The sequence below is a fragment of the Piliocolobus tephrosceles genome, chromosome 12 (assembly GCF_002776525.5).
Source record: "Piliocolobus tephrosceles isolate RC106 chromosome 12, ASM277652v3, whole genome shotgun sequence".
Taxonomy (NCBI): Eukaryota; Metazoa; Chordata; class Mammalia; order Primates; family Cercopithecidae; genus Piliocolobus; species Piliocolobus tephrosceles.
This window is the reverse complement of record NC_045445.1, coordinates 41,238,437-41,265,651: the sequence shown is the minus strand read 5'-3', so window position 1 is coordinate 41,265,651 and position 27,215 is coordinate 41,238,437. Positions and strand designations below refer to the sequence as shown.

The 27,215-nt window shown below is 41.3% G+C and overlaps 1 protein-coding gene across 1 annotated transcript in view; it reads right to left on the bottom strand.

The window, feature by feature from the left end:
- Positions 1-27,215, bottom strand: part of AMOT (angiomotin) — a 67,171-nt gene that overhangs the window by 5,266 nt on the left and 34,690 nt on the right. The window contains exons 8-12 of the mRNA XM_023203121.1: positions 25,275-25,420; positions 12,048-12,197; positions 10,692-10,882; positions 2,686-2,808; positions 638-870 (exon numbers count right to left, since the gene is read on the bottom strand). Coding sequence (XP_023058889.1) covers positions 638-870; positions 2,686-2,808; positions 10,692-10,882; positions 12,048-12,197; positions 25,275-25,420 — 843 coding nt within the window. The remainder of the gene's footprint in view (positions 1-637; positions 871-2,685; positions 2,809-10,691; positions 10,883-12,047; positions 12,198-25,274; positions 25,421-27,215) is intronic.

Here is a 27,215-nt window from a genome sequence, read left to right as displayed (position 1 = left end):
GAAAGGAATTAAAAGCAACAAAAAGGGTTAAAATAAAAACACATATAAGCTTCCTTCCTCAGGCTCTAAAAATGTGCCCGTGGTATCCACAATATGTCTGGGGTTTTGATTAGAGGGGAGGGAATGGACAGGAATGGAATGAAAAAGTACATTCTGTTCTCATCTCAGAACACTGTGGGAACAAAACCTGCTACCCAAACGATTTAGCGTAACTAAAACTCTGGGTTCTCCTATTACAGAGGAGGAAGGAACACAGAAATGCTGGAATTTTGAAATTCTGAATGACACAAAGGCCACATGGGTTTTGGAGAAAGATACAGGTGCCACATGGCAAAGGTCAAATGTGAGAATATTTTAGAGGAAATTAGAGTTATCTTCCTTCATTCACACCCAAATGAAACTCAAGATTCTTGTCCTCTAGGCTTTGGGCTCAATCAGTATTCTCACCGGGAGACTTCAAAGTGTGGAGGAGCTCCAGAATGCGGAACTAGGGTCTCAGGAGGCATATAAACCCAAAACCCTGGTACACCTTCCTCTCTAGAACCTGGACCATCATCCCTTTTCCTTAAGCATGGGTGCTTGTCTCATGGCTCTCTTTGAACACGTGACTATAATCTTCCTTATTTATTGTCATTACCTAGGCTCCCCTTCCAGCTCTTGTCATCTCGCTTTTCTTCCATGATGGGAGTGCCAGTCAGGGTGGATGAGTGGGAGAGCAAGCCTGATCCAGCATTGGAAATGGACATCAGAGACTTCGCTGGCCGCATGCACGACAGCTGCTCTGTCTTGCTCGGCTCCTTCCGGGAACGCTGCTGGAGTACTTTGATCATGGCATCCTTCTCAATAATCTGGGCATGTAGGGTCTTAATCCTAGGAGCCAAAGACAAAGAACATATAAAGACCTTGTTGCGGCCAGGCGCGGTAGCTCATGCCTGTAATCCCAGCACTTTGGGAGGCCGAGGCGGGCAGATCACAAAGTCAAGAGTTCAAGACCAGCCTGACCAACATGGTGAAACCCTGCCTGTACTAAAAATACAAAATTGAGCTGGGCATGGTGGCGGGCACCTGTAGTCCCAGCTACTCAGGAGGCTGAGGCAGGAGAATCACTTTAACTTAGGAGGCAGAGGTTGCAGTGAGCCAAGATAGTGCCACTGCACTCCAGCCTGGGTGACAGAGTGAGACTGACCCCATCTCAAAAAAAAAAAAAAAAGGGCCAGGTGCGGTGGCTCAAGCCTGTAATCCCAGCACTTTGGGAGGCCGAGACGGGCGGATCACGAGGTCAGGAGATCAAGACCATCCTGGCGAACACGGTGAAACCCCGTCTCTACTAAAAAATACAAAAAAACTAGTCAGGGGAGGTGGCGGGCGCCTGTAATCCCAGCCACTTGGGAGGCTGAGGCAGGAGAATGGCGTGAACCGGGAGGCGGAGCTTGCAGTGAGCTGAGATCCGGCCACTGCACTCCAGCCTGGGCGACAGAGCCAGACTCCTTCTCAAAAAAAAAAAAAAAAAAAAAGATGTTCTTGCTACCTCTACATTTTGGTCTAATTGACTACATGACTACATAGAGTTCCCACTATCTTTTTGACTAAAGGTTGATCTAGTTAGTTCTGAGTTGAAAGACAAGGGATGGTATGCTACAGTTTTTAAAACATGTTTTTCTTAAAGTATAATAATAAAAAAAAATATATAATATATACATAAAAGATGACTTTTCATTAATAAAGGCAATAGTGTGAGAAAAAAACAACATGTTTTTCTGCACACCCAAATGGATACAGCAGAGCATCAGGAGCCGTTGCTTAAACCTTAGTAAGTCACAATAAAGTACCAGTGGAAAAAAAAGGCTGAATATGAGAGAATGAACTGACGTACTGGGTGCTGTAGTGAAGAATCTCAGTCAACGGAAACAATTTACTCAGTGAGAAGATGAGATCTTCTATGAATGAGTGACAACCTTCAGGTAATAAGTCAATGATCATGTGTTTATAAAAGGAATCAGGTATCCTACCTCCCTCTTTGAGTAGATGTTCTTTTGTTGCTGTTGTTGAGATGGAGTCTCAGGCTAGAGTGTTGCTCAGCCTGAGTGTAATGGCATAATCTTGACCCATCACAACCTCTGCTTTCCAGGCTCAAGCGATTCTCCTGCCTCAGCCTCCTGAGTAGCTGGGACTACAGGTGTCCACCACCGCACCAGGCTAACTTTCGTATTTTTAGTAGAGATGGGGTTTCACCATATTGACCAGGTTGGTCTTGAACTCCTGACCTCAGGTGATCTGCCCGCCTTGGCCTTCCAAAGTGCTGGGATTACAGGCATGAGCCATTGTGCCCGGCCAAGCAGATATTGTTTTACTCTTTTATTAAGCAATCTGCTGTACCACAGGGTTGCAGTGCAGTGCTAGAAAGAATACCCCAGAGTGCAAATGCCAACAATTTAAGCTCAGGCAGAGGGCAGAGGAAAAGCAATTAGGAAGGCCAAAGGGACAGAAACCCTACCTGGAATTCCAGGTTTAGTGGAGATTATCAAGGTAAAAGTCATTGCATCTCACACCTTTAAGTGATAGGCTGGCAGGGGTGATGGTGGAGCAGGGAGACTGCATGATCAGATTTCCTAGTTGTGAATAAAGATCCTATCTGGTCTCTATATCAACGTCTCAGATTCCTCAGGGTCCAGAACAACATTTTACCTGCCCTCCATGTCAAGGCAACGCTTATTGGCCATCAAGATTTCTTCCTCTTCTTTCTGGATGCGAGCTTCTAGAGCTGTGTCATAGCTGGTGTTAGGAGAGTGACTGATGACTGTTGTGTCCCTGGGGAGGAAAATGGAAGTGACGAGATGGGAGCATAGCAAGATCAATGAATGTTATCTTTCTTCTAAGTCAAGAAAGGCTTTTCTGGAAAGTCCTACGCTGAAATCAAGCTCATTTGGAACAGATAGTTTCTGGGGAACTAACCCCTAAGAGCCTCCAAAATAGGACAGTTCAGCGTTCAGGGTAGAAGACAACGTTATTAGTATAGAAGTGGCTGCAAAAGTCAGTGAGGGATGAGATAGGCACAGGCTTGCCTTCAGAACTGAACAGGTATCATCCCATGTTCAGTTCTGGCAGAGAGCCCCTCCAAGTTTTTAGATCATGGCCAAGCAATAGGAATATGTATATATTGGGCCAGGCATGGTGGCTCATGCCTGTAACCCCAACACTTTGGAACGCTGAGGTGGGTGGATCACCTGAGGTCAGGAGTTTGAGACCAGCCAGGCCAACATGGAGAAACCCTGTCTCTACTAAAAATACAAAAATTAGCCGGGCATGGTGGTGCACGCCTGTAATCCCCGCTATCTGGGAGGTTGAGGCAGGAGAATCACTTGAACCCAGGAGGCGGAGGTTGTCGTGAGCTGAGATCAAGCCACTACACTCCAGCCTAGGCAACAGAGGGAGATTCTGTCTAAAAAAAAAAAAAAAAAAAAAAAAGGAATAAGTATATATTTCTATTTTATTCTTACGGAAGTCATAAAGGGAGAAAGGTCAGACTTTCAAGAAAGTCAGAGGGTATACTAAGTAACTTATTGCTACAGATGAAGATTGGTAAATACACCTGAGTACTAGAAGCAAACAACAGACACATCAGCTAAGATCAGGTGGGGCATGTGAGCTAATAAGTAGAGCCTTTGAGCCAGTCCCACTGGATTCCTAGCTAATCTACATCTGAAACATTCTAGCACCAAATCAATGGGTCTATCCCAACAAAGTGACTGTTCTCTTGCCAGAGTTCTAACTGCATAAAGGACCATGATGTTCCATCTGAAAGTGTCTCAGGCCATTAACTCAAAGACCAATTAATAAGGACAAAAGGTGTGCATGTGTGTGTGTGTGTGTGTGTGTGTGTGGTGGGGGGCTGAGGGGGGGGGCGGTATTAGGATTAGGGAGAATACTGATGCAATTATATTGGTCTTAAAGGAAATCAGACAATAGACCGAGAAAACAATGAACTGGCACTGCTTCGTTATACTTCCTAAGAGAATGGGGATCTGCAGGAGAACTCCAGGAATGTTTTCTGTTGGCAGCTAACTATGTTCTCTTAGCTTCAAGATTATGTCCAGTGCCGATGAGGATGAAGTGGCAAGAGAAAGAGGCAGAAAGTTGCTATTCAGGTTGGGGATTTGGGTGAGCCTCTATAAAATTACTGTTCCCCAAAATATACATGTACCTTATATGCAAGGTTGAAACCATGTATGGAATGATGAAATAACTGGAGAGCAAGAAGGGGAAAGAATACAATGGCTTTCATCATTTGCTAAACTCAAAGTATTTTACCATCTCAGCATTCTATACTTTCTCTAGTGCAATTCATTGGCTTGTAGTCCTACTGGGTACCCAAGAGGAAGCAGCATTTGCATAGTGCTTGAGAGCACAGGCTCTGAATACAGACAACTCAGCAGGTCCCAGCTTCTCCAAGTATTCTCTGCCCCTAACAAGCTTTATGACCTCTGAAAGTTAAGTTACCTGCTCTAAGCAAGCCGCTTCATATGCCAAATGGGAACAATATTTATAATTTCATCTCATAGAGGATAAAATTATGCAGTAAGACAGTGTCGGGCATGGTAAAAACACTCAACAAAGCTATTATTAAGACAGAACCACATAACTCAGGAGGCTGAGGCAAAAGGATTGCTTAAGCCCAAGAGTTCAAGGCTGCAGTCAGTTACGACTGTGCCACTGCATTCCAGCTTGGGTGACACAGCAAGGCCACTGTCTCTAAAAGAAAGAGAGAAGGAGGGAAAGAGAGAGGTGGAGGAGAGCGAGAGCGAGAGACAGAGAGAGAGAGAGAACGAATCACATAGGTGGATAGATGGAAGGAGACTAACATACAGAGATTACAAGAGATTCTGACTTGAAAGAATTCCAGCTCTTGGTAAAATCCTGGAAGCAATTCCTGTACTGCAGAATTCCAATGTGAAGGTTGGGGCTTTAGAGCCAGGACCGTTGAAAAGTGCATGGTGTCTACGGACACTGGGGAATTGAGCATACGGTTTGTCACTGGGGGAACTAGTGCTGGCCTGCTGCCACTTTCATCGCATAAAAGACCATTTTGGGGACTCAGAGCCCTGCCAGCTAATTGATATGGACACTGTGAACTCCTCAGGAATGGAGCCTGAAAATGTGGGGCACTTAGTGAATTCCGACAGGGCTGCCAGGGCAGCCCTCAGCATCAATCTTCCTTCTAGAAGACTAGGGCTACTAGGCTAGTGGCTTAGGCAAAAGCAAGCAAGCACAATATTTGAATGAGCAACTTGACCTGCTACCTTCCAACACTCCAAGACGTTCTCTAAGAACATCAGGAGAGAGATGCTGGGCTACAGTCTGAAAATAAAACCTGCAAACCCCAAACTGCATATTCCTGATTTTGACATCCTCCACCTCAAATTCTTAAGTAAATAGTTTGTCATCTTTCTCCTTCTTTTCTCCAACAAAGTTATCCCATCACATTGCTCAAACTGCTATCTAGCATGTCACCAATAACCTCCTAATTAAAACACCTAGTGGCCTTTCAAACTTCAAGCCTATCTTTTCCTATCAGCATCATCCTTTTGTTTATTTAATGTGTGAACTCTGCACGAGTGGAGTACTGTGTTTGAAGTTCCTGGGAGGCTGGAGAGGGGAGAGGCATGGATAAGACTAGTCCTTAACTGTAGGAAACTTACAAGGGAAGACAAAAAAGTAAATAATTAACTAGTACAGAAGTGAGTTTGGACTTTATTGCAAAAGGCAGTGAAAATTATTAGAGCTTTCCAAGGGAATAAAATGATCTAAGCCATGCCTTAGGAAGATGGCCTTATCTCTCTTAGAAATGTGACAGAGAGATAAGAGAAGTGAAACACTGGAATCAGGCAGACCAGTCAGCAAGGTGATTGTAATAATCCCAGCAACAGATCATGAAACTATGCACCAGCGAAGTGGCAACGGAAATGGAAACAGGCTGTAGGAAGTAGAACTGATACAATTTGGAGACAATATCAATGTGGGAGTTAGGGAGATGGAAGAATGAATGACAACTTTGTTATTTCGAACTCAAATGCCTAGGAAAAATGAAACACTGTTTGCTGTGAAAGGAAACTGAGGAATGGCTCTTTTGGAAAGCACTGCAATGGGTTTTGATTTTGGGTACACGGGAGTGAAAGTGACTTAAGAATTGCCATATGCCAATATCTAACAAGTTGTTCAAAATTCTAACTTTAATTTTAGAGATATCAGAGTTACTATTACAGTTATTATCATTGCTATTACTGAGAAGCTAGAGCAGAGGATATAACTAAGACAGAAGGTAGAATGAGAAGAAAGCAGAGGAAGGAAATTGAGAAATGCCTACAAAGAGGGAATAGGTAGACATGCATTATGTGTGTGAACAGCTTCTACCTTCTGCTTCCCTCTTCTTTACTTCCTTCTTTCCAGAATTTACTTTTGCTCAAAATAAACATGAAACATTATGCAAGCTGATAACAATTACATGGTTGATTGGGTGCATTATCTTGTCATCCTTTTGCTGCTCTTCAGGAATAAATTCATTGTTTATGAGCTGAAACTAAAAATCTGCATTGCCAAATTGGTTCTTCTGCAAATGAACAGGGACTCCTACTCAGTAGTAATTTCCCCTCATCTATATTAAGCATCTAGAGAGGACCCCCTAGGGACAAAATAATATGGTGCCTTAATTCAGGCCATATTATTGTGATTATTTATAATATTTCCAGGTAACTAAATAATTAGCTTCAATTAGTATCTTACTGAACAGCTAATAATCACTATTATTACCATCTTTGAGCTACACCATTTCTAAGAAGCAGCAGAGTTATAGCAGCTAAGGTGACAAAAATATAGATTTAAATCCTAGTTCTTCTGTCATTTAGTAGCTGTGTGTGATCTTGGGCAAATTATCTAACTAAAATGAAAGAAATAAATGTCCTGTTATCACTTTCAACAAAACAAATATTTTAAGTATCAAATACTCATTTTAGATATGCCAAAATATCTTAATTTACTATCTGTCTATCTATCTATCTATCTATCTATCTATCTATCTATCTATCTATCTATCTTTATCTCTCGGCCCTCTTAACCTTTCATCAAGTAAAATTCACCTAAACATACAACTGACCAATCTCACAGAGTTGCTGTATCTGATGTTTAAGATGCATCTCAGGATAAAGGACAATGCCAGCACTTTCCACATGCATCAAAATGCCTCCTACTGGACTCTTTAAGGGTAAAAACCAATATCTAAGCGTTGGAAGGGATATAAATAGACCACCTAATATGACTTATCACCTGAGAAAAGACACTTGCCTATTCTTATATTGTATTTTATTATTCACAATGGTCAAAAACTGGAAACAATCCAAATATGCATATATCCAAATATGCATACATAAACTGTGATACATCCATACCATGAACACTACTCAGCATCAACTTGGATGGGTCTCAGAATCATTGTGTTGAGTGCAATATGTCAAACAAGAAGAGTAAATGCAATATGATTCCTTTTAAATGACATTCTAGAAAAGAAAAGTATAATTTTGTGACAAAATAACAGATTAGTCATTGCCTGGGGTCAGGCATGGGAGGAAGCGATCAAATTCAAGGGCACGAGAACACTTTACAACAGGTCCTCTATGTTAATTGTAGTGGTGGTTACACTGTTGTATACAATTACCAACATTCATCAAACCGTACACTTACAACAGGTGATTTTTTAATATGTAACTAATATCACAATTGAAAAAAAAATTGTTTTCTCCAACTATCGTTGATACCACCAAAGCAAGATGTCCTAACTGTGAAATCTGTCATTTACCAATGAGCCATTAGGTTTGGAATATATTAAGCTTGAGATCCTGGTAGAATACACAGAAACCAAGCAGATCATTAAAATGTGGCACCAGATTTAGGGATATAATTTATACATTTAGAAATTGTTTCCTTCCTGTTTTCACATCTTCCTTTCTCCTTCCTTCCATTTTCCTTCTTTCTTTTCTTCTTTCCTTCCTTCCTTCCTTACTCAAATACACTTGAGCACTTTCCAACTGTAGCCAATATCCTAGACATTTAAAAATTATTTTGAGGCCTGGCGCAGTGGCTCACACCTGTAATCCCAGCACTTTGGGAGGCCAAGACAGGTGGATCACAAGGTCAGGAGATCGAGACCATCCTGGCTAACACGGTGAAACCCTGTCTCTACTAAAAATACAAAAAATTAGCTGGGCGTGGTGGCACATGCCTATAGTCCCAGCTACTTGGGAGGCTGAAGCAGGAGAATGGCGTGAACCCGGGAGATGGAGGTTGCAGTGAGCTGAGATAGCGCCACTGCACTCCAGCCTGGGCAACAGAGCGAGACTCCTACTCAAAAAAAAAAAAAAAAAATTTTTTGAAAGAAAAGAAAATATTAAACTTTTACCATGGAAAGGGGCAAAGGGCAGAACCTTGGTCAATAGGTACATTTAAGACTGAGAGAAAGAAGAGGAAAACAAGTAGACAAAAGGAATAAAAAGAAATGTTGGAAAGAAAGGCAGAAGAGCCCACAGGTGTTGAAATAAAGTTTTCTGAATGTTACCACCCAAATATAAAATCTCATTTGAAAGGAAAGAGGAAAAGAAAACCAACCTCCATGGTAGAACATAAGAGGCACTATCGTTGGAAGAGTAACATAATCCTAGAAATAGGAAGGTCTGAAGGAATGACCTAATCCAATTCGCTTATTTTACAGAAATTTCAATACAGTCTGTCTGCCAGTGTCTCCTGTGGATTGGATTAGTAGCATGCCAGAAAGACACACAGTCCTGATCTGGAATGTTCGCCTGTGGGACTATCAGGAAGTGTTCTTTCTAGGTGGGAACAGGCTGTGCTTTATCCTATTGAGTGATAGGCATGCACATTTTGCCAAAAACAGTGATTAGATGAAAAGTTTCTATCTGATGATTAAAGGGAATTCAGTTTAAATTAAATCTACCTTGTGGGAGCCAATAGATTCTGAAAATGCATCTGAGCGGGGTTTCCCCAAATACACAAAACTTTCAAAGGAGGAAGAAAGGAAGATAGTTTCTTTATACAAAGCCCCAGTGACAACCCCCTAAGCTCTCCTACATTTTGACCTGGAGTCTATTCTGAAATAGGAACCATGAACCCTAGCTTTCTAGTGTTTTCTCACACTGCACACTCTCGTGACCTGAACATTACTAAGCTTCTGCCTAAAGGTGACAAAATTACCCTGTATCTTTCCACCTCTCAATAATAACAACTTTTTTTAGTGTCAGCGTTTCTTACATAACCTCTGAACAAGTGCTAGACACAGGTGTTTCCTTGGGAGCTAGCAGGTAAAATTACATTTAATTCTGCTTCTAACCTGCCTACAAATTTCGAGACCATCTTCTGGCAGAGCTGGGCCTTCTGTGCACTCTATTGCCACACTGCCATGTATTGAGTATGACTTGCTTAGGAAACAAGGTCAGCAAGCTTAAGCCCATGAGGACCTCAAAATCAAGCCACAGGCAGCTTCCATCCATTTGAGGCATAGATGATATCTAATGAAGACAAGCAGATCACATTAGAGAGACATGTCTTCCTAAAGAAGGCTTATAAAGTAGGCTTAGAAAGTAGGCTTATAAAGCACCGGTTCAGCTCTTAGCACTGAACCTCCCCACCTCTGATTTGGCATGAGACAGACTCAAAAATAAATGTATCCACCACCCCCTCCACACGCATATACCAACCCAAAGTCTGGCAAGGACTTCCAGACTCTGCTGGCTTACCATGTTTAGGAGAACGTTAAAAACAACACTGTGGTTTTTAATAACTTTCTGGGTAGAGACCTATCTGGGTGCAATATGCTGTAGCCTGCCTTTCATACCCAATTCCAGACCAAGGCTCTGTTATCGCCACAACTCAAGTCATCACCTGACTTGAATTCAGTTTTTGTTGTTTCTTTCTCCCTTTCTTTTTACCCCAACTGATGATTATGAGCAGTAGCAAGACAGACACATGGAGTAACAGCAACTATTTCCTCCAAAGGCCAATAATGAACTTTCATAATTTGAAAAGGGGAACAAATAAGAAGCAAAAAACAAAAATCCTTCGGCCACTTTCTCTCCCTTACCAGATGAAATGTGACTGCTCACACATGATGAGGTCGTGCACATAGAGAATGTGGCCTTCAAATATTGACCTTCCCAAAGGGCAGGGATGGGTTCAAGTTCAGCACAGCCTTTGACATACCTTGGACAAGCCAGAGCTATCAAATGACAGCAGTAACTCCTCAGTGACATTTAGTTTCTGAGTGGTAGTTTCTCTGGAGGGGCTTTCACTCCAGTCCTGGGGCTAAACAACCTGCATATGTGGCTGAAAGAATCTGTGGCTCTGGGGAAGGAGGGGTGCAAATTTACAGCTGATCCCATCTGCAATTATTCTGGCTTCTGGGGAAAGCTGAACTATGATTCTAGTAAGTTTATAAAACAACTTTTATGTTCAAATCCCTGACTCTGTCTCTACAGCCGTTCAATCCCTGCATAATCAGATGAAAGAAAACACACTTAGGCAGAAACGGGAGTGGGGGGGAACCCAGAATATTAAAGAAAATAAAACACTGGAAAAATCTATGAATCAGTGACCTTTCTGTTCTTCCCACTCATGCCCTACCAGCTACTTACCTCTGAGCAGCCACGGTTGCAGCAGCATCCAGAGCGAAATGTCTCATCACATTCTCCTCCAAATATTTCTGCTCCCACTTTGTCATATCAGCTTCCAGAGCCAGAATCCTCTCCTCTTTCTCCCGAAGGAGCTCCATCAGTGCAGCGGCATTGTATTCTGAAACACTGGTGGGCTGACAGTTGCCCTGACGCTGTTGGGCCAGATGCAGAGAACCTTCAAGTTAGTGAGAGAAGAACCATGGTGTCTGAGCCCCTATTCTTGGAAAGCATTACTGCCCAGCCTACTTCTGTTTCGACTCTGATTCAGAAAGAAGCAGGGGGAATTCAGATCTCCTCCTAAGGCCACAGGACTTCCTATCATGGGCTTGAATGTGAGATTCCCTTGGCCAGGAAAGGGGCCTGTCATATCAAATTGTCATGCTACTCAGAAAGTGAATTAATGGGCTAAAAACTGCCATCCCTGCCTGCCAGCATAACACACAACAGAAACGAGAATTTTAAAATCTGGCCAGGCACGGCGGCTCGCACCTGTAATCCCAGCACTTTGGGAGTCTGAGGCAGGCGGATCACCTGAGTTCAGTTTAAGACCAGCCTGGTCAACATAGTGAATCCCTGTCTCTACTAAAAATACCTAAAAAAACACACCAACATGGCACATATATACATATGTAACAAACCTGCACGTTATGCACATGTACCCTAGAACTTAAAGTATAAAAAAAAAAAAAATACCTAAAAAAATTAGCCGGGCGTGGTGGTGCATGCCTGTAATCCCAGCTACTCGGGAGGCTGATGCAGAAGAATCACTTGAACCTGGAAGGTGGAGGTTGCAGTGAGCTGGGATCATGCCACCGCGCTCCAGCCTGGACAATAGAGTGAGACTCAGTCTCAAGAAAAAAAAAATCTAGAATTTAGTTCCTATCTTGCCCGTAACTTGTGGTTATCATTAGCGATTTGTGCCAACTTTTCCTAGTCTTGATTTTCATTCATCTAAAACTGAAGAGTGGTACGGCCAGATGATTTCTGAAGACCATTTCTAGTTCTACAATATGAAGGCGTGTATTTGTGTAGCAGCTCTAATTCTTACAGCATCTACTGTTCCTGGAGTTCATGTGAAAATAAAAGGTGCAAGATCATAGGCTTAAAGGATATTTCTGGGATAGGAAGCTAAGGAAACAGACTTTGTATTCACAATTGGGAGGCACTCTGGAGTAAGATTAGGTGGGAGAAAAATGTAAAGATGAGCAAGTGTGCGCTTTCAGTGTTCACATCAAATGCCAACTGAAAAATAAGCAACCAGGAATAATGTCATTTTCTTGACTTTTTTTCCCCTTTCTTCCTTTAAGTTGTCCATACCTGCTGGATTCTCAGGGATTCCAGTTCCCTCTCCAGTCGTGTCCGGAGACGGTGCTCTAGCTGCTCACGTTTTTCACATGCTGCCTGGAGCTGTACAAGGGCCTGCTGCATCTTCTCCACCTTGTCAACGTACACTTGCTTCTTTTTCAGCTGGAAACCCACATTGGGTAATTTGCAAGGTGAAAGGAAAAACAGCAAGCAACAGGGTCAATTATGTATCCCCCAAATCCAGCCTTGTGTTTAGATCTCTTCTTATTTTAGAGTCCAGCTGCAAAAAGGAATGGATGGCGAGAAGGTCCTCCACGGTGAGTAGCAGGCTGCCTTGTATTGCTCATACAGAGAATGTGAAGGAATCGAGAGTCCCTTTTAAACCTCTTCCTTCTTCCCCATCTCTATACCTTTCCAAAGTCTACTCCCATCAGTACCATCTATGTTCGATAGCCAAGTTTTTCAGATTCCCGATTACACACATCCTTACCTCTGGTCTTTTTCACTCTCATATGGAATATTCCTGGGGAAGGCATAACTTATTTTGGTTATTGCATTAGGCAAATCCTTTAAAAGGGGGGATCTCCAGGAAGAAAGGTTTGCTTTGGTATGGAAAGGAATCCCACCCACTTTTATGTAGCTGTCTCTTCTCCAAGTGGGAGAAAAAGGGTGATTAACTGCTGAAGGTACAAGGTCAGAATTGTCTTTTTGAAGTCTTTGGTCCTGGTAATCACCCCATATAATCCATCACTGCTCTCCTGGGAAGTTTCTGCTTCTCAAAAGTAAAGGTGTCATGTGATGATTCAAAAGCCTTTACCCTCCACATTGCCTAGCACTGCCGTGCTAGTTCTTTAGGTTATTTGTGATTGCTACTTCATGAGCCTGAATTGGAGACCCTGGGTTATAGTCTCATAACTTTTATTCTGGAACCATAAAAGATCCCGAAAGCCTCAAACTAATGACTCAAAAGTGAAACTAAATGAGTCAAACATTATTATTTCTCTTTGCAAGCCTATAAGCCATATCCAAAAGCAAATGTAGAAGTAAGCAGGGAATAAGAGTGTGAGTTCTTTGTAACCTTGTAGCTTAGAAGCAAAAGTTTGGCTCTATGCAGATAAAATAATGAGAAAGATCTCAGAGCTCTTTAAAGAAGATATGTATCTTCTTTAAAGATATATATATAATCTATATCTTCTTTAAAGATATAGATATAGATACATCTATATCTTCTTTAAAGATACAGATATATATCTATATCTTTTTAAAAGATATCTTTAAAGAAGAAGATACACACACACACACACACACACACACACACACACCCCTATGGTCGGTCGGTCTGTCTGTCTATCTATCTATCTATCTATCTATCTATCTATCTATCTATCTATCTATCTATATCTTTAAAGAAGATATGGGGAAACTGCAGGCTTCCCAACTTGTTAACAAATAAGCAGATGAAGCTTCTTGTAACACTTGTGGGGCCCCCTCAATGCTAATAAATCAACTCATAGCTGTTTCCAAAGCAGAAACTCTTCCAAGTGGGGCACGTCTGTCATTATCCTTCTGATGGAAGTTGATGTTAGGGACACCTTCACTCTTTAGATAAAAATATGAAAATATTATTGATAACCTAGTCAAAAAGAAATTCAGGCATCTGATTCTGACTTTTCAACAAATTCCCAAGCTCTTGAGTTACCTAGGTAGATAACTGCAACATAAGAAGTTACCCACCTTACCAGCATTGCCTAACAGCCACTTAGCTGGGGCCCAGCTGGCAGAACCAACCTGACTCCCTCATTGCAGAAACCTTCACGGCAATGAGTCCAAATCACTACTTGGTAGAATTTCCAGTCAGACAGCACTAGCATGTACTAGTGGAAAAACCCTCCTTGTCTTATAATGGCCCCCTCCTCAAATTAGAATTGCTGAACTTTCTCTAAGTCGAAGGAATCCTATCTTGTATCTTCCTACCAGACCTGTAGTATGCCTTGCCTAGGTGACTGGAAAACAAAAACCTTTTCTACTTCTGTTGTACTTCCTTGACATTTCCTTTCATTCCAAGTCTAGTTCAATCTAGCCTTATAAACCAGTTGAGGTGAGTTCGAAGCCTAGATGTTTTTATCCATTAGAACATTTCCTAGGAAATAAAATAAACAAAACACCATCACTCTCTTTATCTCAATAAGTTTAAACCTTTCTTCCCCGGGGTTTGTGGCTGTTTATAACAACATTGACTAGGGCAACCAAAACTTTTGCCTCTGTCTTCCTATTTGCTAAGCTTGGAATAATTGGAGAGAAGGAAACATCCTCTATCCTTCACCTTTTGGGTCTTATAATCCTTATGAGCAATTTAAAGCTGAATGCATTTATTTGTGAATTGCTCTGAAAGCCCTAAGGGAGCAGGGCAATGTTAATACAGAGAAAGTTAACTATAATTACTAAGGCTTACAGCAGTTATACTTAAAGGCAATTAAATTTAGATAGCATGCAGTTCTTGCCTTGGTGGTAAACTACTGCAATGCAAGCTCAGAAAACTGAAAAATAAGCAATCCAGGGCCATGTGGACTTCTTGAGAAAGGAAACCAAAGTATCCTAGCAAAAGCACCCCCGCAATATAAGTCACTGAACCAACTCTCTGGAAGGGAAATGCAATAAAAGCCAGGGAGTTGTCTGAGTTGGCTGAAGATAGGCATGCAGGTCAGATAAATACCACAAAGCAAGCCAAAAAATATGCCATTTTGATTTGCCACTGGGATGATTTTCCACAAGGTAGCAGGGCCATTGTGGCTGGCATAGTTCTCCCACTTCATTTAAAATGAGAAAAAGTACAACTCACCCATAAACGTCATAATCACTTAGTAAATGCCTACTCTCTAGGTAAGTTAGGGTAGAAAAAGACAACTCTTGCATGTGACCAGTGCAAGATCCTAGAGATGCAATCAACAAAGCCAACCATCTTCTAAGTTACACTCTCTACATTTTCTAGATCTTATCTACGTGTAAAAAGGAACAAAGACCTACACGCTTTATTGACTCCACTACTATCTTGGACGTTATGTGCTTCACTTTTACCTTAGTCATGACAAATCACCAAGTATCTTTATATGAATCAAATGAGATGATGCATTAAGTGCTTAGTAGAGTATATGGTACAGAAAGTACTCCAGGTTGTTTGTTCTTTTTTAGAGAAAAATTAATACCAAGTCATACACATTCCAGTCCTCTGAACTTTGAACACTCACTCCAGATATCCTTGACATGGCTATCATTCTCTTAGTAACTCTAATGATCACTTCCTTGTCTAATTAGACAACACAAATATAGCGATTTCCCCACGGGAAGACATATAACATTAGGCCTCAAACACTTTATGCTGTGGATATCTTTGGATAGCAAGTTGTTCATTGGAAATACAGTTAGAAGCAACCACTGAGTAGCTGCAAGAATACCATATTTCTCTCCAAATGACATGATTTGCAAGGTACCTCTACTTTAGGAGAAAGAAATATTTTACCTAAGATCAAAAGTACTATTTAAATAAAGACTCTTAGGCAAAACTAATTATCTTTCTCTCTTTTTCATTCTCTCTCTCTTCCCTCTTTCTCGCTGTGTTTGTATGTGTGTGTGTGTGTGTGTGTGTGTGTGTGTGTATGTGACACACACACACAGATATACATATCAGAAATTTCTATCTGACAGATAAATGAAAGGTAAAGGAACAAGCTGACAATCAGGAGACTTGGGTTCTAGTCCTAGCTGTGCTATTAATAGCAACTTGTTTCTCTATTCTCAGCTACAGAAATCTCACTTGTTTAAAAAAAAATGAGGGGGGTTTCAGGAGTCAGCAAACCAAAATGGTCAGCAGCTGCCCAAATCCAGCCGTGTCCACTGATTTTGTCTATAGCTGCCTTATAGCTACAATGGCAGTCGAGCAGCTGGAGTTGCAACTGAAACTGCATGGCCCACAGACCCCAAAGCATTTACAGTATGGTCCTTTAGAGAAAAGTTGGCAAACCCCTGGAGAGGTCTTCAGATGGTGATGCAGAGTCTTAGTGTTTGGTGGAGATGCTTTAGGGGCCACTATAGTGGGTGGGTTACATCAGATGGTTCCTCTTTTATGTGCTTTACGTATTAGGGTTCTATTTAAAATTTCACTTGAAAAAACAATTGCCAGAGCTTTGTGTGTGTTATATTCACGTTCACTTCTGTTGTCTGTTATCTGTCTTCCCTAGAGAATGGGCCTCCCACCTTATTTTGCTCCATCATCTTTTCATACTTGATGCTTCAGTACGGTTACATAGCTTAAGGTTACTGAATAGCCCATAGTATTTCACCCCTCACTGCCTCTGGAGGTGATATTCTCTCTCTTAGGAATGCCCTGCCCCACCAGGATTTAAGAAGTTCAGAAAAAAAAAAAAAAAAAAAAAAAAAAAAGCAGGGCTAGATACATGATCTCAGAAGATCTATAAGAGTCTTTAACTCCCAAATAGGTTATGAATCAGAATCCCCTTCTCACCTTCAACACTGACCAATATCCAAGAGGGCTCAGCCAAATGTGGTCCTAGAATTCTGTACTGACACATTCTTAGAGGTAAAAACAAAAGTTTTGCTTTAGTTTGTGTGTATGTACATGCAAGAGACATACCACATAATGTGTGGTTTTGTCATAAGACCCTAGATGATTTATTTTTGTGTTTTCAGTGTTCAAAGAACTGAAGGTTCACTTAAAAAGTTTCCAAAGCCAAGATAGTGGCTTGAGTGTTTGTGCATAAAATGAGTTGTGAGGACCACAGATTAGTGACTCTAGTTTCTAATCTAGAGACCAGTACCCATGAGCCCTAAAGATTCTAAGTAAATCTATCATTTAAGCCAAATCCCTCCTGAACATTCAGTGAATGGAGGGAATCCTTTATGTATTAAAGTTTTCTTACAAAATGCCAACTTTCAAGAAGTTGTCAAATCCTTTCCTTGCCTTCTCCAATTCTGTGTTTTCTTAATGTAGACCCCTACACCACTTTTACTCCCTGGCTTGATCTTTAGATCCACTTTCTCTCTAACCCTAACCTGACTCCCACCTCCTACCGTACTCCAAGGTCCAATCTATGGTAGTTTCCTTTTCTGGCTTTATATGAACGGTTCTCAACTGGGGGCAATCGCCCCCCCACCCCCTACCATGCCCAACTCTCCAGGGGACATTTTAGCAATGTGTGGAGATATCTTTGGTTGTCACAACTGGAGGTGGGGTGCTACTGGCATTTAGTGACTAGAAGCCAGGAATGCTGCTAAACAGCCCACAATACACAGGACAGCATCCTACCACTACCACTAAAGAGTTGTCCAGCTCCAAATGTCAGTAATGCTGAGGTTCAGAAACCTTGCTCAACACTGCAGCACTACTGGAGATCTCCTTTGTGCCACACTAATATTTTAATGTTATCATGTTATCCTCAGTCACAGACCTCTAGGTGACTGTAAGATTTCTAACTCTGAAACTTAGCATGCCCCAGACGACTTTCATCTTTCCTCAAAATGTCATCCTTTTGATACTTCAGTCATCATCATCATCACTTACCTAATTTTTCCAGTCTCAGAATCTTGGAATTATCATTCTTCCCTCTTTCCTTTGTCTACCATATCCAATCTATCATTACGTCTTAATTCTAACATCTCTCATATTATTCCATTTCTTTATATGTTCATAGCCAACACAGTTTAAGCTATATTAACACCTAACAGATCTTACTTTCAGTTGCTCTCCTAATCTATACACACATGCATGCGCATACACACAGACACACAAACATACACCCATGAGTCCATCCTATATACAGCTGCTGTAACAGACTTCCTGAAATAGTCATTTAAGAAAAAAAGCAACCGGCTGGATGCAGTGGCTCACGCCTGTAATCCCAGCACTTTGGGAGGTTGAGGCAGGTGGATCACTTGAGGTCAGGCATTCGGGAAAAGCCTGCCCAACATGGTGAAACCCTGTCTCTACTAAAAATACAAAAATTAGCTGAGTGTGCTGATGAATACCTATAATCCCAGCTACTTGGGTGGCGGAGGCAAGAGAATCGCTTGAACCCAGGAGGCGGAGGTTAAAGTGAGCCGAGACTGCGCCACTGCACTCCAGCCTGGGCGACAGAGACTCTGTCAAAAAAAGAAAGAAAGAAAGACAAGAAAGAGAGAGAGAGAGAAGAAAGAAAGAAAAAGAAAGAAAGAGCAACCTACTAACCTACTGCACACCCATTCAATTAGTGTTTATTAGGTACCTATTATATCCAAGGCACTTTTAAACCTACCTCCTCTCTTCTTTAGACCAGAGCTGTTCTCTTTCATCCATACCTCAAACTACTTGATGCTTTTATGTTTACCACTCAGTCTACTGTCACACTCCCCTGTGTTCAGCCTAGATATGGCTCTTCAAAATGCCCTTATCAATCTAAGCTCCTACTGCCTTAAAATTCTACCAGGTCTACTATGCAAATACTCAAATTTCATATTGGTCTGATCACTTCTTATCCCTCCTTATAAATCACTAAACTCTCCAAGAGTTCTTCCTTGAATAATCTTACCTGATCCTGATTGCTGCTTTTCTCTACAGCTTCTCATCATGTGTACTGTATTAGCAGTCATTTTTTAAAGATTTCATTAATGTGTGGATTTATTCATTCATTCAACAGATATTTACTGAATGCTTATTATACATCAGGCCCTATTCTACAAATGAGAGCAGAAGGGACGTAGCGGGAAACAAGACAAAATTTCTGCCTCAGTTGGAAGGCAATATCCATAGGCAACTTAAGGGTAGAGCCCTTCTATTTTCCTTGGTATCTCTCTTAAGTTCTAGTTCTAGTTTACTGGTCACTATATTCTTGGTGAACAGTTAATATTAAATAACTATTACATTCAAGAACAAAAATGAGCATAGTATAGCTTATCTGCAACACTGCAAATATACAAACAACAAACACACACCTCATAAATGTATTCACTTTGACCCAGTCAAGACAAGAGTTTCATATCATTCCTATTCAGAGATAAGTTTTAAAAGGAAAATCATAAAAGTGGGAGGAAGAACAGTGGGAAGGCAATCTATTGAAGCATAAGGCAAATACTCTTGAGCTCAATCAATCATATGATTTTCCATTACACTTCTGTAATATTTTGAACCAGTTCCCAAATATTTGGCAGATCTCTTAACCCTCTTCTGACTCAGGAAAATCTGATCCCTGCAAATGAATACCACGTGATGGCATCTCTTCCCTCCTTCCAACAACTGTGGGTGTCTTTCAAACTTATTTTTTAAAGGATGGCTATACACAAAATTGCTTCTAGAGCCCCATTTGTCTTAGCCATTTGCATGGAAGTGACTTAACCATTTAGCTTCCCATTTATTCACTAGTGGACAAAGAACAGGGGTAAAATGCTTTAGATTTAAGAGATCTGGGATTCTTCCTAAATGTATCACTGACTGTATCACCTAATCTGTCTGTACTTTAATGTCTTAATCTGTCAAATGAGGATAACATTTGCAAGGTTCTTTGGGGATATACTAATATATCTGTAAATATTTTTAATGTTTAAAAAATACAAACAAGAAAATACAGATCAGTAGGCAGAAAGGACAGACTATTAATACTAGCTGGATGACCACCAACATATACAAACACTCCATTGGCTAAAGGACATTAAGGCTAAAAATATAAAACTAAGTCCAGTGCCTTCATTGTCTAATATTCCTCTTCCCTTGTATTGTCCACAACTCCAAACACTATTATACAAATGTCACAACTGAAGTGTATTTTTACTGCTATTCTCCTTCACACCACGGGTTATATGTTGCTCCATAAGCCTGATTTTAGTTTGATCTGATTTAGTCTTACCCAGGAGCCACTGGATCCAAGTAAGGGTTCATGCTGAAGCAATTTGGTAACACTACCCTGGTATTAGCAAGCTGCCTCCATCCATTGCCAGTAGGCTGTGGTCCACTGGTAGATATTAAAAGAATTGAAGAGTAAAAAAAACCACCTCTAAAAACTTGCTACCTCAGGAATAGGGCTCATGTTGTAAAGGCGACTAAAGAGAAACCCACAAAGCTTCCAATTTAGGAATTTCAAAAGCCAAAATCATAGGAAAGACTGAAAGAATTGAGCTCAAAGAGATCACTCCATCTCTATTTGGGGGTAAACATAATTTCTTTCTTGTAACACATTGGGTAGAAAAACACCTACTTAAAAGTAAATGCAGCCAGGCACGGTGGCTCACTCCTGTAATCCCAGCACTTTGGGAGGCTCAGGTGGGTGGATCACTTGAAGTCAGGAGTTCGAGATCAGCCTGGCCAACATGGTGAAACTCCGTCTCTACTAAATACAAAAAATTAGCTGGACGTGGTGGCACAGACCTATAGTCCCAGCTACTTGGGAAGCTGAAGCAGGAGAATCGCTTGAACCAAGGAGGCAGAGGTTGCAGTGAACCAAGATCATGCCACTGCTGTCCAGCCTGGGCAACAAAGCGAGACTCCATCTCAAAAATAAATAAATAAATAAATAAATAAATAAATAAAGGAAGGAAGGAAGGAAGGAAGGAAGGAAGGAAGGAAATACACTGAGATAAATATGGAGAATGCCATCCTTAGATGAAATGCTCTTCAAATAAATCAATAATGCAAGAACAGAACACCTTGGAATATTCCTGGGTGGACATGTATTTTATCTGTATCCTATCAATACTCTAAATGCACACCTAATTCACATCCTTGGATCTTCCATCCAAATCTATAATCCATCAAAACACTGGATAAGATTTACCTTCACCAATGAAATCCTATTGTTGTTGGAAAATTATTTTGGAGTATTAGACATATGAATATCTATGCCTATGACACCTTCCTCTAAGATCAGGGAAGGAGGAAATTGGTTATGATGCTTTGTGGATAGGTGTGGTAGCAGAAAATTATGTATCTTTAAAACCAAAAAGACAAATCAAATAAGTAGTAAGAGATCTAGAAAGAAGGGAAAATATTAGCCCTTAAGAACAATGGTGGAAATGGAGTAAAACGGTATGAATTTAGCTTTAGAGAACTGAGTAGAATTGCAATGGGACTCTAGAAAATGCACTCACTGGCTACTCTAATACGAGCTATCAATGCGACATCTAAATCATCACTAGCCACTGCAGTTCAGAAAAGGTTAACATTTGGGCCCCTTCTTGTTGAATCTCCATGGCTTTCATTCTAGCCTAAAGCCAAAGAACAAGGCTCACTGGCTCTCTCTGCCAGCCCTCTCACATTCCACACTCTCCCTTCCTGTGCACTCAGTTCAGTAAGCAGCCCACCCGCAGCATCTTCCCTCTTTGATCTTGCCAAGGCCTTTTTCCCACCATCCCTGAAACAATTACCCAAGCCGCTTCCACTCCAGATCATCATAAGACAGCAGCCAGCCAGAAGCCTGGGCTGCCTTGAGCCTTGTGAGAGGATATGCCAGGCATCCATCGAAAATCTCCAGTGAGGTCAAATTGGTAGGGGGTGGGGAGGCTGTCTTTGAATAGGAGAATACCGTGGTTGCTGTAGGACACAGAGCTCTTTTGACTTGGAGTTTAATGAGCCTCCACTTCAATAGGACCTACGTGTCCCGAAAGATAAGGGCAAGGACGGAAAGGCACCATTTAACCTCATTCGGCTGCTGCTGCAATAGGGGCACAGGGTGCACCCTGGTTCAAGACCTGGATCAGAGTGACTCACCAAGAAAACAGGTCTGATTTATAATTACAGTGCTATCCCCTCCCCAGCAAGATACCTCCTTCCTGGATGTCAGCAGAGCCAGGTCCACGAAAGAATGCACTGAACTTGGGAGCAAATGGAAGCTGTGATTGCAGGAGAAAGTTCTTCGTAAGCCTGAGGCAACATTTCTATGTAGAGTTTAGAGCACAGTGATTATAGAGAACTTCAGGCAAGAGAGTTAATGAGATTAGCAAGAAGGAATGAATTTCAGGAAAAGAATCTAAATGAGGTCTTTGTAAAGAGAAAGACATAAATAAATGCAAGGGTCCTCTGACCATTAAAGTAGTCATAACCTTTCCCTGACCACCTTAATGCAATGAGAAGTAGTTACCTGAGTGACCTTGTACTTAGAAAGCTGAGAAAAACAGTATCCTAACAAAAGGTCTAATTTGAGAAAGTTTCCCTAATTTTGATTTGCTAAGTAGGCCAGAGAGGTTTTCCTTGGAAGAACTTCTAAGGCTCAAGAAAAAAGGAAAGTTCATGATGCCATTTGTAAGCCATCACTAAATTATCTGTTTATATGGGACACAGGCAGGTTATCTAACATATCCATCTGCCTTCAAACACAGCCTTACTTGAGCCATTTCCAACAGACAGAAGGATAACTCTTCTATTCATGAATACCTTTCTTGGTTTAGAAATGTTCAAAGATTTTGTGAAGCAATCACAATGAAGGCTCCTTCCTAGATCTGTTCCAGAACTACCTGTTTACCCCAAATACCTCCCTGATGATGTTCCAAACTTTGAAATTTCAGCCCTGAAAGAGCAAAGCCTAATGAAGACTGAGTCACAGCAGAAAAGCAAAACTTTAATTAGCAATTTCCTATATCTGAGGATAAGCAAAAGGGATGTTTTCCTTTGAACAACATAGAGGAGACACGACAAACAGCACCCAGGAGCAAATCCAGCTCTGAGAGACTGCTAAAACAAAAAGGGAAATAAGAACCAGTTGATTTTCTCTGAGATGTGGTCTTCCAAGCCTTTATATGTGCTAGAAGTGAGCCGGCTTGAAAGTCTGGAAGACATCACATGGCCTCTGAGATTCCGCTGGGCAGAGGTGGTAAGCCTGCTCTCCCAGTCAAAGGTTTCACCTCCTTTAGCAAGAGCAACTCAGAATTTCCTAACAATTAGACTCCATGTGAAAGCACAAATTGGATGAGGACTAAAAACTTAACAATAATTGATGATCTCATTTGAAATGAATGCCATCATTCAATCCCAGCTCAATACTTAGAACTTCTTTATACTGTAAAGCTACATACATATTTTGGGGAGGGCCCCTGGAAAACTACTAAAAATCTCTAGGACTAATGCCCAGAAAAGCCTCAGAAGTCTGAAGCCAGAAATATATTTCAGGCAACCTTTTCAGCAAGGGCTGCCCAGTGGGAACTAGAAATGAACATTTTCTCCCAAAACATATATTATTTTCATTATTTTCCAACAACCAGTTACCACTGTGCCCTCAGACGTTGCAAAGAAAAATGGTTGCAGACACTCTGTCCCCATTTATCTCCAACTGGCTGAGCACCCTTCCCGGAGGGGCAGCAGGACTCTCTGTACACCCCAATCTCAAAGCAGTCTGGACAAGTTTCTCATAGTCTTTTGAAAAAAGAAAGGCCCAACGAGTGAAGCAATTTTTAAAAAACTTAAAAGATGCAGAGGTTACTAAATCTGAACAAGCACCCACATTTTCTTTTTGGGAGGTGAACCAAAGGATGATTCAGACAGGGAGAAAGGCAGCAGGGTTTAGGGAATGAAGAGTCATGAGATACCAGTTTTATTTCTGGCTCTACCCAACACTGGCCATGTGACCACCAGCAAGCTACTTCTTCTCAGCAGGTCTCTTAGCTTGCCCCTCTCTAAAAGAATTCAGTCTTACCCCATCCTGTAATTTTCTCTGGAATGTCCTCACAAAAATGTGAGGGAAAGGAATATATGGGGTGTAGCAAAAGGATGCGATAAGCTCCTTAAACCTAGACATCAGGTAAATACAAGTCTTCTCATTTTCTGTTAAGCAACTTAGCATAGTTCTGACAGAGACAACTGATGAGGCAAGACATTAACCTGATTTTATACTACCTGAAGTTGGTATTTTACCAAGTCAGGCTAAGGGATATCATGAATTAGATGGCACTATCCACTGGTAAAGTGTGAATTTATAGCCCAACTCCAACAAGCATTTTAATATCCAAAAAAGAAAGCAGAGGAAATTGATAAGTTGGGAAATCTCCAGGAACTAGACCTATTCATATTGAGGGAAAGGAAGCAAGCAATGAATGAAGGCAGTATAGATACCTCATATACAATAGTCAGAATGCTTTTTAAATGCTATTAAATTTGTTTCAAATCTATTTCTCAACTTTTTATGATGAAGGCTACTTTTTCCCTTAAAACAATTCAAATTTCAGAGCAGAAGTCTGTGAGATATGAAATTTTCTTTACCAAGTTACACTTTAGCATCAATTTTTGCTGGAACACACCCATCCCCTGAAGGGCCAAACATCTAAGAGTTAGTAGTCCAGTGCAATAACAACTGACATCCAAGATAAATTAATGACAAGCCAGCAGCAAATTTCCCTCTATTTCACATGAGTACAGTTTGGTGTTGCAATCAAATAGCATCTATGTCAAGTCTAATCAGATACATATTAATCATATGCTTAATAGTTTGGGGGCCCTTGCATTTGTCAAGGGAAGGCTTCATGTCCGCACACAAATAAATGACAAGTCCATTCCTCCACGTAACTATTTTCTAGAGCTAGTCACTGAGAACCACAGCACAGCTCTTGGACAGTGCATTTTTTCTGACATAAACTGTAAACTCTCCCTGGGTCCCATCCTGTCTCAGACCTCCCAAGACTGCTTCTGTTCAAAAACCAATCTGCCAAGTAAGTCCAAGTAAGTAAAGATATGGCCAGCAAGTATCATTTCTGACCTGAGAGGGGACTGACTTCCCTCTAAGCCCGGGTAGACAAGGGCTGTTCAGATTTCAAAATCCTTAGAGTACTTTAAGCTACCTCGAATTATTTTCTAGTTTTATAAAGTTTTAAAATACCTGTAAGTGCAGAAATTAAAATATACATCTATACATATACATATCTATACATCTATATCTATATATACATTTATATATCTGTCATAGGCTTACGATAGGGCTAAGTATATAGGAAAAGCTTGGAATATGGGGGCAGTGAGCTTATCATACGAATGAACAAATGGAAATTGTTTCTTGACCCTGGTGATTTCCTATTTTGGAGCAAAAGAAAAGAATTTACCAAGAAGAGAAAAGAAAGCAAAGTCCACTCACATCAGCACAATGGAAACTAGGAGCAGCAGATGGCACCTCCCTATTGGGGATTATGCAGCTGCCAATTCACCACAATGTTAGAGCCCAGTGTCCCTGATTTCCCAGCCTTCCTACCCCCAGGCTCATATGCTACCTGAGGAAACCATACCTCTTCTTCCAGCTTTACCACCTTGGCCTGGGCGTTACTCAGGGCCTGATCTCGGATTTCGATGTGTCGTCTTTGGTCCTCATTGGTAGAACGGGCAGTGGCCAGCTCCGCTTCCAGCTTCTCCTTCTCACGCTGGCTTTCTTTATCTGTCAGGACATTAAACATCAACACTGCCAGCCTGGAGCTGGCTCAAAGCCTTACCTGAGCAAAACTGGCACATCATACCCTTTACTAGATAGCCTACTGTCCTAGTGCACAGCTGAAGAACCAGTATACCCAAGATCTGGACTCTATCACTGGCTCTACCACTAACTTGCTGTAGAAATTCAGAAAAGTCACTTAACACCTTAATGGTTGTTGAGCAGAAGCAATGAGAAAATAGGTGCAATGTGTCCCAAAAAGTATTAGGCATTACACAAAGAATACACACACATACACACACACACACACACACCCCTCAGAAGAAAAGGTAGACTCGTCCCCTCAATTTTATTTCTTCCAAATTGTCTTATATTGGCAAAAGAACAATTGAGCTCAAAACATTTTCCCCATTGTTTCCTCATGACAGTACATTAAACAGAACTAAAAATGACATTTCATAAACTGGGTAACAGTTCAAGCCCACCCTTCATGCACTAACATTACTTTGTAACTGAGATCAAGTCTACTTGACAACATGTCCTCTCCACGGAAAACCTAACCCAACACCACCCCCTAACCCAACTCACTTTATCTCAGCATCTGCTTCTCTTGGGAATCCAATGTCTTTTTCTTTTAATTTTTTTTTTTTTATTATACTTTAAGTTCCAGGGTACATGTGCACAATGTGCAGGTTTGTTACATATGTATACATGGGCCATGTTTGTGTGTTGCACCCACTAACTCGTCGTTTACATTAGGTATATCACCTAATGCTATCCCTCCCTCCTCCCCCCACCCCACGACAGGCCCCAGTGTGTGATGTTCCCCTTCCTGTGTCCAAGGGTTCTCATTATTCAGTTCCCACCTATGAGTGAGAACATGCGGTGTTTGGATGAGGTTTCCAGCTTCATCCATGTCCCTACAAAGGACATGAACTCATCCTTTTTTATGGCTGCATAGTATTCCATGGTGTATATGTGCCACATTTTCGTAATCCAGTCTATCATTGATGGACATTTGGGTTGGTTCCAAGTCTTGCTATTGTGAATAGTGCTGCAATAAACACATGTGTGCATGTGTCTTTACAGCAGCATGATTTATAATCCTTTGGGTATATACACAGTCAAAGATAATACAGTAAAACTGAAAGCCATGTTATGCTTTTATCCTACTCCTTCTCTGGTAGGATAGGCTAGGTGTGGAGGGAACACTGTAAAGAACAAGGCAAAGTTAGATGGAAAACATCAGGATCAGAGGAAGAAAGGCAGCCATTTCACCTGAAAAAAAAACATCCTCTATTTGCGAATCTCCTTTTCTCCCTTTAAGCCTATTAGCGTTTGAAAGTTCAGTTTTTTTTTAAATAAAGTAATCCAATATGGCTGGGCAGGGTGGCTCATGCCTGTAATCCCAGCACTTTGGGAGGCTGTGGTGGGCGGATCATGAGGTCAAGAGATAAAGACCACCCTGGCCAACACGGTGAAACCCTGTCTCTACTAAAAATACAAAAATTAGCTGGGCATGGTGGCGCACGACTGTAATCCCAGCTACTAGGGAGGCTGAGGCAGGAGGCTGAGGCTGAACCCGGGAGGCGGAGGTTGCTGTGAGCTGAGATCGCGCCACTGCACTTCAGCCTGGTGACAGAGCAAGACTCCATCTCAAAAAAAAAAGTAATCCAATATGCTTGTGTGCTTACACACGCACACGCACACATATATATGTATACATACATATATAAAAAACGTGTGTGTGTATATATACTTGCATATACACAAAAACGTGTGTGTGCACATATACTTGCAT